General features: G+C 37.6%; 1 protein-coding gene across 1 annotated transcript; it reads right to left on the bottom strand.

The window, feature by feature from the left end:
- Nucleotides 1-2,477: 2,477 nt before the first annotated feature.
- FABP6 (fatty acid binding protein 6) lies at nucleotides 2,478-11,239 on the bottom strand. The gene is made up of 4 exons (XM_074291969.1): nucleotides 11,120-11,239; nucleotides 6,911-7,086; nucleotides 5,470-5,559; nucleotides 2,478-2,603 (listed from the first exon to the last, which is right to left on the bottom strand). The coding sequence occupies exons 1-4, from the start codon at nucleotides 11,184-11,186 to the stop codon at nucleotides 2,550-2,552; spliced, it is 387 nt and encodes a 128-aa protein (XP_074148070.1). The 5' UTR covers nucleotides 11,187-11,239; the 3' UTR covers nucleotides 2,478-2,549.
- Nucleotides 11,240-15,517: the final 4,278 nt, after the last annotated feature.

Genomic DNA, 15,517 nt, shown 5'->3' with positions numbered 1-15,517 from the left:
TGCATTTTGGGAAGTTGATGAAGCCTCCCAATCCTACTAAAGAGAGGTAGGATTGGAGATGTGGAGAAGGGACAGAAGTTGGGTGGAGAGAGAAGGTTGATAAATTTCCACCTTGCAGTTTGTATTTGCCCTTGTTTCAAAGAAGTGAATTTGAGTTTTTCATCCTAATTACAGCTAACTCTGTTATTTAGAGACTTATTATCCAAGCTCATTATAAGTAATTATTCAATCTGGAGGGGGAAGAACAATGCTGCTGGTTTAATTTAATGCCTACCTAGTTCACTTAATTAGTAATAAGTCTTGGTAGAATGATGAACTTGAGAGGTGGTGGGAAGGACCATTCTTGGGGAAAGGAGCCAGAATTGTGGCAGTCATCAACATGGGGGGCTAATAGCCAGGTAGCAAAGGACTTTTGAAATCTGTCTGGGGCCAAGGATGAACACACAAGAACATCGTCATTTCTTGTATTTATGAAGCACATAAAGCATTCTCCATTATCATATTTGTACACCAGAAGAGGAATTTCCCTCCAAGGCAGAAGGTAACTTACCTCTGATTTACCATCTGAAACAGGTGGTAGAAATAGATCAAATTCTAGCTGTCTGGCTCTAGACAAGTCATTTAATCTGTCTTCCTCAGTTTCCTTCTCTGAAATGAGGGTAATAATAGCAACCACCTCACAGAGTTGTGAGGATCAGATGAAATAAACCTATAATACTTTAAATTAGGGAGCTGTCCAGGGCACTGACGGGCAACTAGGTAGTGAAGTAGAAATTTGGAAGACTCATGTCTTGAGTTCAAATCTGCCCTCAGAGCCTAGCTGTGTGACCCTGGGCAAGTCACTTAACCTTGTTTGCCTCAGTTTCCTCATCTATAGCATGAGCTGGAGAAAGAAATGGCAAACTACTCTTTTGCCAAAAAACAAACACCCCCCCCCAATGGGGTCATAAAGAGTCAGACACAACTCAAAAAAAGAAGTAAACAACCAAAGTGAGGCACTTGTATCTTTGCTTACTCAGCTAATAAATATGGGAGGCAGCCCTTGAAGTCAGGTTCCCCTCCATCCTTCCTTCTCTACAAACCATAGCTGCCTTTTAAGTGGACAGATAGGGAAATATTATCCCCCATTTTACAGATGAGAAAATTGAGGGTAAAGAGGGGTGAGGTAATTTGGCCATAATACCAGACTAATGGGTACATCCAGGACTTAAAACTAGGTTTCCTGAGTCAGTTTCTTACAATCCATCCAGTCTCAGGGAGAGACAGGAAAGCATTCCTGGAGCCTATAGACAATTTTCAGAAATCTCCAGTGGGGGGTAGGGTCCACACTGGCCTTCCCTCAAGACCAGAATTTAACCACTATGTCCTTCTTTGTCTCTGCTCTCCCACCTTCACCCTTAGCCTTTCAGTATCCTTGTGTTGTTATTTAGCTGATCAGTGACCCCATTTGGGGTTTTCTTGGCTAAAATACTTGGAATAGTTTGCCATTTTCTTCTCCATCTCATTTTTACAAATGAGGAAATTTACAAATGGGGAAAGAAAGGTTAAAAGTGGCTTGCCCTAGGTCACACAGCTAGTAAATGTGTGAGGCCAAATTTGAATTCAGGTCTTCTTGACTCCAGACCTGGCACTCTATCCACTTAGCTGCTCCCCCTTGTTTGTGTAGCTTTCCCTCATGTGAGCTCTCTGAGGTCAGGAACTCTCTTTTTACTTGTATTTGTAGCCCCAGCATTTAATACAATGCCTGTCACGTAGTAATAATGAACATTAATAAATCCTTCACGACTGACTGCCCTGGGAGGGTGGAGTAAACCCACAAAGATTCCACCTGGCAAAGGTTCATGGGATAAAAGAAAGCAATAGATAAAATCAAAGGGTCAGGCTTCAAATCTTGGCCATACCACATAGGGGAACTTAAGCAAAATTCTTAGCCTCTCTGGGCCCCACTTCCCTCCTAAATGGGTTAAGGTCCTTTTAAATCTATAATCCTACAATCCTTTGTGTCTCCCATTTCCTGTGTCCCCTTCTGATTTCTTCCTCACTCTTCCCCTCACAGTGGCTGTAGTTCCCCATTATCATTTTCACTGTATCTGTCCTGGCTCCCATTCCCCATTAATCTAATAAATTCATTCTTGTTTGCAAGGGCCACCAAAGGAAATCAATTTTAAAAATGCAAACCAGCTGGGTGCCTTGACCAAAACCAATGACAATGATAGAATTAGACAGAAAATTCTGGATGAGATTGTGGGATGGTGAGACTTTCCTCCTACTGCCTGATTCCTTCTCCTCCCCCTTTCCTCTACCTTTCAATCCTTCCTGGGAGGGAGGTCCCTGGACAAATGTTAACACCATAATGTAATTCACAGAAACCCAAGATCCTCTTCTTGCCCAACCCCAATCCCCTGACACAAGATATTCCAAGACAAAAAAAAAAATTGCTGAGTTCTTGAGATCAAGACACTCCCAAATACTGGATGTTTGTTTTTAAAAGTGGTTTTATTTAAACTTTCCTCCCTTTCTTTGCAAGGAGATTCCAGAATTTTGGCTGCTTAAGACAATTTCTTGCTGACTCTTTCGTAGGTCACACCGCCACTAGTGGAAATCTTAAAAAAAAAAAAAAAAAAAAAAAAGTTGTTAGAAAGGAGATGTCATCAAGCATTTAAGCATTTAATATGTGCCAGGCATAGTGCTAAGTATTGAGTATGTTTTCCCCCAATCCAAGGTTTCTGCCCTCCAGGAATTCACATTCCAATGGATGAGACTGCATACCAACAGCTGTGAAGCTAGAAGACAGAGGCCCTGTAAATAGAAGCTGATTTCTGAAGGAAAGCTTGGGGTGGGCTGGAGGTAGGGGGCAGGCAGGATTCTAGGAAAGACTGGAGACCCAGATCTAAATCCTGTCTTTGCTGTTTATCAATTCAATTCAATAAAATAAATTAAAAAAATAAAAATCAATTCAATTTAACCTACAAAGTGCCAAGTATAGTGCTAAAGCAAAAGATAGTCCTTCCCCTCAGGATTGTAACCTAAGGGATGGGGACAGGGGGTGGAGACAACATGCAAATAGATACATACAAATCAAGCTATGTACGGGATAAAATCAAGCTCTTTGACCTTTAATAAGTCACTTTTTTGTGCCTCAGAGTCTTTAACCAGCTACTCAAATCTAAAATCCTCTATCTCAAAAGGTCTTTATGATGTTGAAGAGAAAGTCTGGTGAGGAAAAGTAGAAGTACTAAACCTGGAGTTTAAGTTCTGGCTCTTGCTACTCTTATTAGCTGTGAGAACTTGAATGAGTCCTTTTTAACTCAGTCTCAATTTGCTCTTCTATAAAATGGGGTTGCTATGTTGGGCAGAGCTTAGCCCCAGAATTTTACAAATACTGACTTCCAGTTACTTATCCTCTTAACATCCTCAGGTATCTCTTAGCTTACAGAAAACAAAATATTACATGAACCCCTACACTAATGACACTCTAAAGCCCAGGTTTAAAAAAAAAAAAAAAAGGGAGCAATAATTATTGTGTGACTTATATGACCTCCCGGGGATTTGGGGGGAAAAGCACTTTTTAAAATGCAAAGCTCTAAAGAAAAAGAACTATGACTAAATGAGAAAAGAATACTATGCAAGAGTCATCATCTTCTGCAGGAATGATTGCTTTCCATATGTCTGCCAAGAGCCCCACTCTCCAGGGTCCAAAAAGCCGCTGTTTCCTTTGGCAAACAAGGCTTGGAAATGGGGGTGGGTCCTGCATACCTGAACTCTGAGACACAAGGTCATAAAAGATTGTTAGAAGCCTCCAGGACCCAGGAAATAGGTCCTTCCTGGGAGGGTCAAATCTTGGAGGTTTCAGTGCATTCTCTTGGACAAATCTGGTTCTGATTCCCCTGGAATCCTAAGAACTGTCCCATAAATTCCAGGAGCCAAGAAGCCTTGGTGAGAACAGCTGAATCCAGGCATGTCTCTTCCACTTGCTGGACCTTAGCTTCCTTTTTTATAAACTAAAGGAAATAGACTAAAAGCTCAAAGGACCTTTCGAACTCTGACACTTTATAGATCTGATTCTAGGAAAAAGATTAAGGAGGCAGTGGTAATAATAATAACTAGTATTTTAGTAGCCCTTTAAGGGTTGCAAAGTGATTTACATATATTATCTCATTCAATCCTCACAATAATCCTATGAAGTAGGTATTATTATCTCTGTTTTATTACTGAGGAAAGTGTTTCTGAAAGATGCACCCAAGAGTCATACAGTTAGCATCTGAGGAGAGATTTGAACCCTGGATTCCTGACTCTCAGTTTACCACTCTGTCCATTAAGTCATGTTGCTTCCCATAGAATGTAAAAAGGGCTGGCTTTTGAAGCAGAGAACTTGAGTTCAATTGCAGCCAAGGTACAATAAAGTAGGCCAATTTGCACTGTTGGTGTTCAGTCATTTCAGTCCTGTCCAACTCTTCATGACCTCATTTGGGATTTTCTTGACCAAAGATATTGGAATGGGTTCACCATTTCCTTCTCCAGCTTATTTTTACAGATGAAAAAACTGAGGCAAATAGTCAAGTGACTTGCCCAGAATCACACAGCTAGTAAATCTCATTTGAATTAGGAATATCTTAACATGGAATAGCAAAGAATGAGTGCAATTCTTTTTTTTATCCATAATATCCAAGGAACAGAGAGGAAGATGAGAGGAAAGAAGGAGTAGTGAAAAAGATAGTTTTGTGGGGAAAATTGGAGCATTTTAGAGATGTTTAGTTACTACAAAGTGGAATGGAACTGAACACCTCTCTCTAGTAGAAAATAAAAACACCCCCTTCTACTTCACCTTGAGTAGCCTATCATTTGCTCTCCCTTCTTATGCAAAGAAGGGTTTCAGGGGAAAGAGAAAAATTATCTGAGGATTCCCAAAAAGCAAAATGAAAAGATATAATGTGGCATTGAGGAGTGGTGGAAAGGAGACAGAAAGAGCAGTAGCTCTGAAGTCAAAAGTCGTGGGTTCAATTCTGGCACTACCTATGTGACCATAAGCAATTCACTTTCCCTCTCTTCCTCAGTTTCCTCATCTGTAAAATAAAGAAATTGGACTGGTCTTTGAGGTCCCTTCTAGCTTGGGAGTTTCATAGCCTAGAGTCAGTTAACTTTTTTAAATGTATATTTGATAAGTTTTTCAATAAAAATTGTTTTTCTTTGTAACTTTGTGTGTTTTATGCACTTAAAATACTTATTCTTGGGAGTTCATAGACTTCATCAGATACAAAGGGGTCCAGCATACACAAAAAAGGTTAAAAATTGTTGATCTAGAACCCATGATAACAAATAGGAAGGGCAGATTTTCCGTCAAAGAAGAGCCCCTTTATTCATTGAAATGTCAGTTGATACAAAATCTTCAAGGCTGGACAGTGTATCAGTTTCCCTCTGTAAGCAGCCCAGGGACCACCTTGGATTTCTTGAGGTATATCCCAGACTTACCTCCACCAGTTTTCCCCCTACGATCTCTGAGGTTTGTTGATAGTTGGGGAAGTTAGCCACAATCTTGCTCCCCTCCATCTGCACTGTGGCCTGAGATAAAAGCAAATACAGCCCCCACATTACTTAGTTTTTCCAAGTACAAACTGACTAGAAACAATACAAGAACTTTATAGGAGGCAACTGGTAACTTCTTGGCAGGGCCATAAAAAGGGAAGCAAGCATGATATGAGAAAAGAGGATCTAGAGTAGTGAATTCTAAGATGAAGTCTGGTGGAGGGGAGCTTAGGATGACAAAGAAGCACTAAGTATTTTTAAGGTGGAGTGAGCAAATATTTGTTATAGATACTAGAGGAAGATTAAAGGAACAAAGGCTGGGGGGGGGGGGAGAAGGGATAGTGATAAATTCCCATCCCCACTCCTTGCCACCAAGGTGTCTAAATATTGCTTTCCAGGGGAATAAGAGCTAATAATAACTGGGACACAGCAATAATGGTGTGACTTGGATTCATGGAATATATTTCTTGACAAAAGTACCAACCTGGATTAATTAATGCCCCAAGCTCCAATTCTATCCTCATAATTATCCTGGAGACTGAGATGAGGGAACTGAGCAAGTTGACCTTTCAGAGAATTAGAGAAATAAGAATTTGTGTGTCCCTGGTAGTGAAAAGGACACCAGAATTTGTCTCTCTTTTCAATTGAATCACCAATGAGGTGATTCACAACAATTCCAATAGATTTATGATGAAAAGAGCCCATCCACATCCAGAGAGAACTATGGAGACTGAATGTGAATCAAAGCATAGTATTTTCACCTTTTTGTTGTTATTGTTAGATTTTTTTTTCTTTCTCATGTTTTTTCCCCATTTTGGTCTGTAATTTCTTGCCCAGCATGATAAATATGGAGATATGTTTAAAAGAATTGTACATGTTTAACCTATATCGACTTGTTTGCTGTGTAGGACAGGGAAAAGGAGTCAAGGGGGGGGGCAGGGGAAGGGAAAGGAAGAAAAATTTGGAGCACAAAGTTTTGCAAAGGTGCATGTTGAAAACTATCTTTGTATGTATTTGGAAAAATAAAATGAAAGAAAGAAAGAAAAAGAAAGAAAAAGAAAGAAAGAAAGAAAGAAAGAAAGAAAGAAAGAAAGAAAGAAAGAAAGAGAGAGAGAGAGAGAGAGAGAGAGAGAGAGAAAGAAAGAAAGAAAGAAAGAAAGAAAGAAAGAAAGAAAGAAAGAAAGAAAGAAAGAAAGAAAGAAAGAAAGAAAGAAAGAAAGAAAGAAAGAAAGAAAGAAAGAAAGAAAGAAAGAAAGAAAGAAAGAAAGAAAGAAAGAAAGAAAGAAAGAAAGAAAGAAAGAAAGAAAGAAAGAAAGAAGACACCAGCCCTGGATGAGCCTACACTGTGGGAGGGAGGATATACCTGGCTGGCCATGTCATCTCTTACCTTGAACTTCTTTCCTCCCATGGTTTCCATTTCAGACTCCTTGCCAATAGTGAATTTGTTTGTCACAGTATGACCACCTGGGTAGGTATGAATCCAGGTAAAGTTGTTCCCATCTTGAACCACCTCAGTGATTGTCTTGAAGTGCCTATATTTTTCAATGGTATCATTAGAGAGTCCTAAGGGGAAAAAATCATATTTGTTGTTTACAATCAATTCTTTGAAAGAAAAAAAAATTCTCTTTTCCTTAGGAAACCTTTAAGTTTCCTCATTTAATTTTCTTTTTTGAGGCAATTGGGACTTAACCCCCACAAGTTACTTAAAACTTGACCAGAATCTAATAAGTGTCTGAAGCCACATTTGAACTCAAATCCTTTAGACCCCAAGGTTGGGGCTCTAGCCACTGAACTACTCTAGCTAAGCCTCAATTGATTCTGAGACTAATTCAGGCCTTTTCCTACATTAGTGCAATATGCTCATTGTTCTCCCTGCCTCTAGTCTCTCCTCTCCAATTAATCCTTCATGTGGTCAGCAAAGTGATATTACTAAATTATAGGTCTAACAGTGTCACAGTCTTGCTCAATAAATTTCAATGGTTCTCTATTACCTCTCAGATCAAATACAAATCCTATTTGTTATTTTAAATCTTTCACAATCTGGTTCTAACTTACCTTTCCAGGCTTATTATACAATACTGAAGGCAAGTAAGTGATAGCCATGTGGATAGAAGTGTGGGCTTGGAGTCAGAAAAACCTAGGTTCAAATGTGACCCCATATGAGTACTAACTGTGTGATTCCGGGCAGGTCACTTAACCTCCATTTCTCTTAGTTTCCTCATCTATAAAAGGAAGATGATAATAATTTTACCTACCTCGAAAGGTTGTTGTGAGAATCAAATAGGATAATAATAGTAAAACACAGCATAGTGTCTGATACAATTGAATCCTATATAAATGTTAGTTGCTATTATTATTTTTATGCTTCCCTTTATATGCTCCATAATCAGTCAAATGAGCCATTCATTGAGCTATTTCCAAAGACTTGCACAGGTTGTCCCCCTGATTCTCTTCATCTCCAAATTCTTAGAATCCCTAGTTTTCTTCAAATCTTAGTTCAAATACCCTATGTGAGACTTTTCCAGATTCATTCCAATTATTATAGCCTTCCTCCCCCACTGCCTGCAAAAACAAAACAAAACAAAAACTATGTATTTTTGGTATATACATTGTATATGTGTTTATATGTACTTGCTGTCTAGCCAAAGAGAAAGGTAGTTCCTTTAAGGCAGCAACAGTTTCCATTTTGTCTTTGTATTCCCAACATTGGACAAGTAGGTGATACAATGGAAAGAGCCCTGGGCTGGGACTCAGGAAGACTTATCTTCTCAAGTTCAAATCTTGCCCCAGACACTTTCTAGCTGTATGACCTTTGGCAAGTCACTTTATCCTGTTTACCTCAGTTTCTCCATCTGTAAAATGAGCTAAGGAAAGAAATAGCAGACCACTTCAGTAACTTTGCCAAGAAAACCCCAAAAGGATCACAAAAAAGTCAGACGTGAATGAAAAATGAAAATTTCCCAACATTTAGCACAATACCCAGGATGCAGCAGACATGATTAACTAATTGCCCTCTTAAGGTGAAATTTAAAAATCTCTGAAAAAAAGGTTTCCTTCTCTCCTGCCGTGTCCTACATAACAAAAGGAAAGACAGGTAAGGAAACATTGTAAAACATGAAGAGACCATAGAAATTCAAATTTGGGACCTAAAAATTCCTGAGTGCCAGAAGTAGATTAAAACGTAATTGGGATGTTTGTTTGTTTGTTTGTTTTAAAGCTTTTTATTTTTAAAATATATGCAGGGGTAATTTTTCAACATTGATCTTTGCATAGTCTTGTATTTCAGATTTTCTCCTCCTTCCCCTCACTCCCTCTCCTAGATGGCAAGCAATCCAATATATTTTATACATGTTAAAATATAGGATATGTTTTTTTTTTTAAATAAAATAAACCATAGTTAACATTAATTTTGTTTTTCTAAGTGAATAGATGACCACCATTTCTACTTGAGTCTGACACCCCTGATACAATTCGGCTACAATATGTTAAATAGACTGGGAAGCTAATAGAGAAGTAAAGAAGTTTATTTGCCCATGGTTACCCAGGGGATAAATCAGTAGACAGAGCTGAGTATCCTATATCCCACACTATGCTTTCTCCTGTGATTCCTGTGGATAATTTGATTTAATTGAACTATTAAGTGCCTGCTATGATTATCTCCAATTTACTCTGCAATACATCTTGCTTGTTTATATGAGCCCGTTTTTTGCCTTTCTCTGTATATCCAGTACTTAGCCCAGAGTTTACTTAATAAATGTTGGTTTACTTGAAAGGGATAATATTAAGTATAAGAAGCCTAAGTCCCTGCCATCCCCATAGCATCAGTTACTCTACAGAGAAGAGGAAAAACATTCCAACATCTTCTAGAAGTTTTTCCCTTTATCTAGCACTGACTCACCACAAAAAGCCATAATATTACCCCTATGATTAGGGAAGACTTTTAGCTTTTATAGGACTTTCACATCTGCTTTCTCACCCTATGAGGTAGAACAACAAACTTCAGCCCAGGGAGGTCAAGGGAATTACACAGGAACACATAGCTAACTAACTCAAAGGTGGAACACAGGTCTCTTGACTCTTAACTCAAGTCCTTTTCACATTGGCTACTGCCCATGTGACAAAAACCCTAATCTTAAGGCATTGAATGGCCAAAGAACAAAGGGAAGAAACACTATTAGCATTTCTGTCTCTTCCCCTATCTAGCTGGATGATCTCGAAGCTAACCTAAGATTCCAGTCTTGCTTCCTATGGTAAGATCAACATTCCAGGGCCTCAAAGACTTCCTCAGGTGCCTTACAGGAAGCATTTTATCTAATGTACTTAATAAAGGTGAGATTGGTGACCCCCAGTCACTGGATGGCTGGAGACACAAAAGGCTTTACTTCCAAGGTTCCCAGACTGAGAGGGGCCATAAGATATTTTAAATTCTCAAGGGAAATACAACAAATGAATGTTCATTGCTAAATACTAAAACTCAGCAAACTAACTCTCTTTCCATTCATGATCACTTATCTTTGAGAAGATAGATTTTTATTTTATTGTTGTCCAACCCTTCGTGACCTATTTTGGGATTTTCTTGGCAAAGAAACTGGAATGATTTATCATTTCCTTCTCCAGCTCATTTTATAGATGAGGGAACTGAGGCAAACAGAGTTAAGTGATTTGCTCAGTCACACAGCCAACAAGTGTCTGAGGATACATTTAAAATCAGGTTTTTCTAACTCTGACCACTGAGCAATAAGCTGCCTCTATGGATTTTGGTGGTTACTGTGAATAAAAAGTAAGAACTACATGAAAATCAAAGTGGAAGAAAAAATGAGGGTGTCAGTGTTATATCTGATTCCAAAGTTTGAGAAGCTATGCAGTACCCAAAGGACATACAATAATTAATTGTGGTAATTTAAGAATGGATTTAAGATATTTTTTTTCTTTCATTTTACATGTACTTTTTAAAACCTCTCCTAAGTAGTTAGGATACCATTACTTATTAAATTGTTTGGATCTAATTATTTAATGAAGTAAAATGGCAAGCACTTCTTTTGGCCTAAGGGCATCATGAAAAACTTACTAACACTAGGAACATGTAAATAGGGAAAGTTTGGGAAAAGAAGAACAGGATCCAAGATGCAGTATTATAGAAAAAAGTACCAGAGTTAATACAGGGGACCAGAGTTTTAATCCCAATTATATTACTAATTCACTTCATTTCCTTCCCACCCACCCCCCACCCCAGACTATACCTAAGATTTCATTTTACTTTCAAGTGTTAAAAATTTACCTAACAGTACTTGACAGATTAAAGTGCCCAGGGTCACATAGACAATATGCATCAGAAATAGAACTTTAACCCAAATCTTCTGAATCTGGGGCTAGTTCCCTATTCAGTTCTTCAAGTTCTCTCTCTGCCTCAGTCTATCCATCAATTAAATGAGTAATTGCTACCTTGCCCAGTTTCTAGATTAGCTACCAAAAAAAAAAAATTGAGCAAAAGTGGTTTGAAAATACCAAATACCCCTACAGACTAAGGTTATGAGGAATTGTTATTTCCAAGCTCTAGGATGGCTTTATCAGAAAAAATTCCAGATAAGTCACTTACCCAGACATTTCAGGAACTCTTCATAGTTCTTTTCACTCTCAACTTCATATTTGCCGGTGAAGCTCATTCTGAAAGGAAGTTGGATAGAAAGAAGGTAGAAAGCAACCTCACAGCTTAGGAGTCAATGAAGAAGCTCCCCACTAGAGGTTTATAAACTCTCCGTGAAGCCGCTGTCCAGCCCTCATATCACCCCACTGTTCCCCACCCTACCTTCAAGATTTTATGAAGGGTCAATCAAAAGGAGGAAGAAGACTGTCTTCAACCTTGAGGTTGTTGAACCTCCAATTTGGCTAAATTCCCACTGTTCTTCCTTGACCTTGGAAGATCTAAAACTTTTATTTGCTTTAATTAATTAGGTGGGAATCAGTGTTACTCATCAACCATTTGCAAAAGGTCTTCTATGTTCCAGGCATTTTGCTAGATACTGTAGCTACAACAACAATGAATGAAAAGTCCCTGTCTTAAAGAGTCTACATTCTATTGATTTTGTCTCATATAACTGAACTGAACAAAAATAAAACCAAGCCACAATCAAAACTGTCTTGGTTCTGGTACACCAACCTTTACCTGGGGCAAATTATAGGGTCACAAGACCATGAGCTATCTCTGGAATTTGGTTTCATAATCTTTAAAATGGGAAAAAAAATAAAAGAACCAAAAAATGAATAAAATATGAATTTACAAAGGATGAAATGATGATGAAGATGAAAAATGTTATCCACCTCCAGAGAAAGATGGATATTAAATGCAGATCAGAACATACTTTTTTCCTTAATTTTTTTGTGGGGGGAGAGAACTGTCTTTTTTCTTTTGCAACATGATTACTATGGAAATGTGTTTTGTGTAACCATACATGTATATGTACAAGAATATTTGTGGCAGCCCTTTTTGTAGTGGCAAGAAACTGGAAACTGAATGGATGCCCATTAGTTGGAGATTGGTTGAATAAGTCAGGGTATACGAATGCTATAGAATTTTATTGTTCTATAAGAAACGATCAGCAGGATGATTTCAGAGAGGCCGGGAGAGACTTGTATGAACTGATGCTAAGTGAAATGAGCAGAATCAGGAGATCATTGTGCACGGCAATAACAAGATTATACAATGATCAATTCCGATGGACATGGCTCTTTTCTACTATGAGATGATTCAGGCCAGTTCCAATGATCTTGGGATGAAGAGAGCCATCTACATCCAGAGAGAGGACTGTGGGAACTGAGTGTGGACCACAACATAATGTTTTCACTCTTTTTGTTGTTGTTTGCTTGTATTTTGTTTTCTTTCTCATCCCCCCCCCCCCGCTTTTTTTTTTTTTGCTGAGGCAATTGGGATTAAGTGACTTACCCAGTGTCACAGAGATTTTTTTTTTCCTTTTTGACCTGAATTTTCATGTGCAGCAAGATAATTGTATAAATATATATGCATATATTAGATTTATATTTTTACCATGTTTAACATATATTGAATTACTTGCTTTCTATGGGAGAGGCAGAACGAAGGGGGGGGGGAAATTGGAAAACAAGGTTTTGCAAGGATTAATGTTGAAAAATTATTCATGCATATGTTTTGAAAATAAAGAAGCTTTAATAAAAAATTTTTAAAAAAAGACTTTACATGTATAACCTCTATCCAGTTGCTTGTCTTTTCAAGGAGAAAAAGGGGAAGGAGAATGAATTTGTAACTCAAATTAAAAAAAAAAATGAATGTTACTGACTAATATGGAAATATGTTTACATGATTCCACATGTATGATCTATATCAGTTGGTTGCCATATTGAAGGGATAAGGATTGGAGGGAAGGAGGGAGAAAAAATTTGAAACTCAAAAATCTTATAAAAAATGAGTGTTAAAAATTACCTTTACATACAAATAAAATACATTGTAAAAATTAAAATACCATTTAATGAAATAAATAAATGGAAATAGACAAATGAAACAAAAATGTTTAAAAATTTATATATAATTTAAATAATACAAAAATTTTTAAATTAAAGTAAAATTTGGCTAATCCTAAAATGATAACATCCTGTAATATTGAATAGAGAGCCAATCTTGGGATAAAAAGGGATTGAGTTCAAATTTCATCTCTGACATAATCTGACTTTGTGACCCTAACAAAAACTTATCCTTTCTGAGCCAACAGGCAAGTCTCTACAATCTTGAATTATGGAACAACTGCAGAAATTCCCTATTATATGAAATCACACATCTTAGCCAAAAAAATAATAAATCCAACCCCCAGACTGGGTCACTGTAGTGATCAGATGAGAATCAAGCATTCTATAAATGTAAGATATAGTTCTAATTATTAATATTAATAAAAAATCCTTGATAGTTTGTCTCCCCTACAGGAGTCTGTAAGTAATTAGAGCTCTATTGTAAAATCTCTAAGGTCTCTTCCAACAATTGGAAGCCATCTAGTCTAAATTCTCATTTCCCAACAGATGCTTAACCAGTCTCTGTTGAACATTCTTAGTGAAATGGATCTCATTATCTCATGAGGGAGCCTCATTGTTGGACAGTTCTAATAGTTGTTGTTTTTCTTTTTTTTTTTTCATATTCCTTTACATTGAGCCAAAATTAGTCTTCCTGTAGCTTCCACACATTTGTCTTATTCTACATAACCTCCAACACAACACAAGATAAAGTTAAACCTTCTTCCAAAAATCAGTCCTCCAGATATTTGAAGACAACTGTCATTTCTCTAAAACTTTTTGTATTTTTTGAGGCTAAAGCTCCCCAGTTTCATTAACCATGTCTGATCCTCTTTATCATCCTGGTCACACTCCAGCCTATTAGCATTCCTCTTAAAAATGTGATGTCTGTAAGTGAATTCCAAACTTCAGACATAGTCTCACCAGGGTTGAGTAGAGTTAAAATGACTTCCAGTGGGCATATTGACAAAATCCTTGGAAAACAGCTTTTCTCCCAGCCAATTGTTGGGTCCCAGGGATTTTCTGAACTAACATCTTTGCCACTTTCTTCAGGCCCCCAGCCATGAAAACTTGGCACATGTTCAAGGGTCTTATTTCATATTTAGACAACTAACATAGGGAATTTTTTTATAATGGACAAAATACTGAGAGGTACTGTTCTGTAATATATCTGTCTAGATATATCAAATCACTAGTTTAGTAGGCATCTCCCCTGAATACCTACCCTAAAGAAATAAAATTAACCATAATGGTGGAGATATCAGCCAGATAGTAAGTAGGATTTCCTGACATTTAATATCGTTAAATGGAGGGAAAGACAATTGAGAGAAATTGTAGCATCTCCTCTGGAATTGAATGCAAAATCAAGTGTCAATTGAGAGAAAAAGTAGTATAAGAGAAAGAATAGTGGGGCTGAAATCTTGTATTTTGTTGTTATTGTTGGTAGTGGGGGGGTTTTGGGAGAAGGAGGCAAATAAGTATTTTGCCCAAGGTCACACAATTAGTATTTTAAGGCCAGATTTGATTTTAGATCCTTTTGACTCCTGGGCTCTACCCACTAGCCTACCTCCTGTCCCAATATTTCTTAATAAAGAAGATATGGTATTAAAAAGGAAATGATGTTGGGAAATACCAACCAGGAGCCTTCTTCTACCACAGTAGGCCAGATCAGGTACTGTTCTACAATCTATAGACTTAGAAAGTTAAGAGGGGGCATTGAAAGTTCAATGACTGCCCTATTTTGTAAGACTTAAAGAGGTGGTACAGTGGTTAGAATGCCAGGTCTGGGATCAGGAAGACTGATCTTTCTGAATTCAAATCTGGCCTCAGACATTTGCTAGCTATGTGACCCTGAACAAGTCATTTAATCCTGTTTGCCTCAGTTTCCTCATCTGTAAAATAAGGAAATGGCAAACCACTCCAATATATTTATTAAGAAAATCCCAAAGAGGGTCACAAAGAATGAAACATGACTGAATGACAACAAAATGGGTTGTCAGTTATTATGATTAGCCTCAAAGCTTGTCCTTTCTTTCATAGGATTATCTTTTTCATTTTACAGATGAAGAAACTGAGGTCCAAAGTGATCAAATGCTCATAGGTGGGGATCAGCACTGTTAAAAGATTGAAGTTGTCATTTGACCTCAAATCCAGCATCTTTCTATAGCACCATCTTCCTGCCTCTGTACTTTTATTTTGACCTTTATTCTTGACTAAATTCCTTAAGATCTCTATGTTGCCAGATCCAATGGTTTACTCTCAATATTCATCCTTCTTGACCTCTCTACAACATTTTACACTATTGATCGCTTTCTTCTCCTATTATCTTCCTGTTATCTTCTGCTTCTCTTCCTATGTCTGAATATGTCCCTTTCTTGTTTTCCATTGCTAGATTTTCATCCAGGTCATGTATATTAAACATGAGTGTCCTCCAAGACGCTATCCTGGAAATATGTTTAACATG

This window comes from Sminthopsis crassicaudata, chromosome 2 (assembly GCF_048593235.1).
Source record: "Sminthopsis crassicaudata isolate SCR6 chromosome 2, ASM4859323v1, whole genome shotgun sequence".
Lineage (NCBI taxonomy): Eukaryota > Metazoa > Chordata > Mammalia > Dasyuromorphia > Dasyuridae > Sminthopsis > Sminthopsis crassicaudata.
The sequence above is the reverse complement of the archived record's forward strand: the minus strand, read 5'-3'. Positions and strand labels throughout refer to the sequence as shown.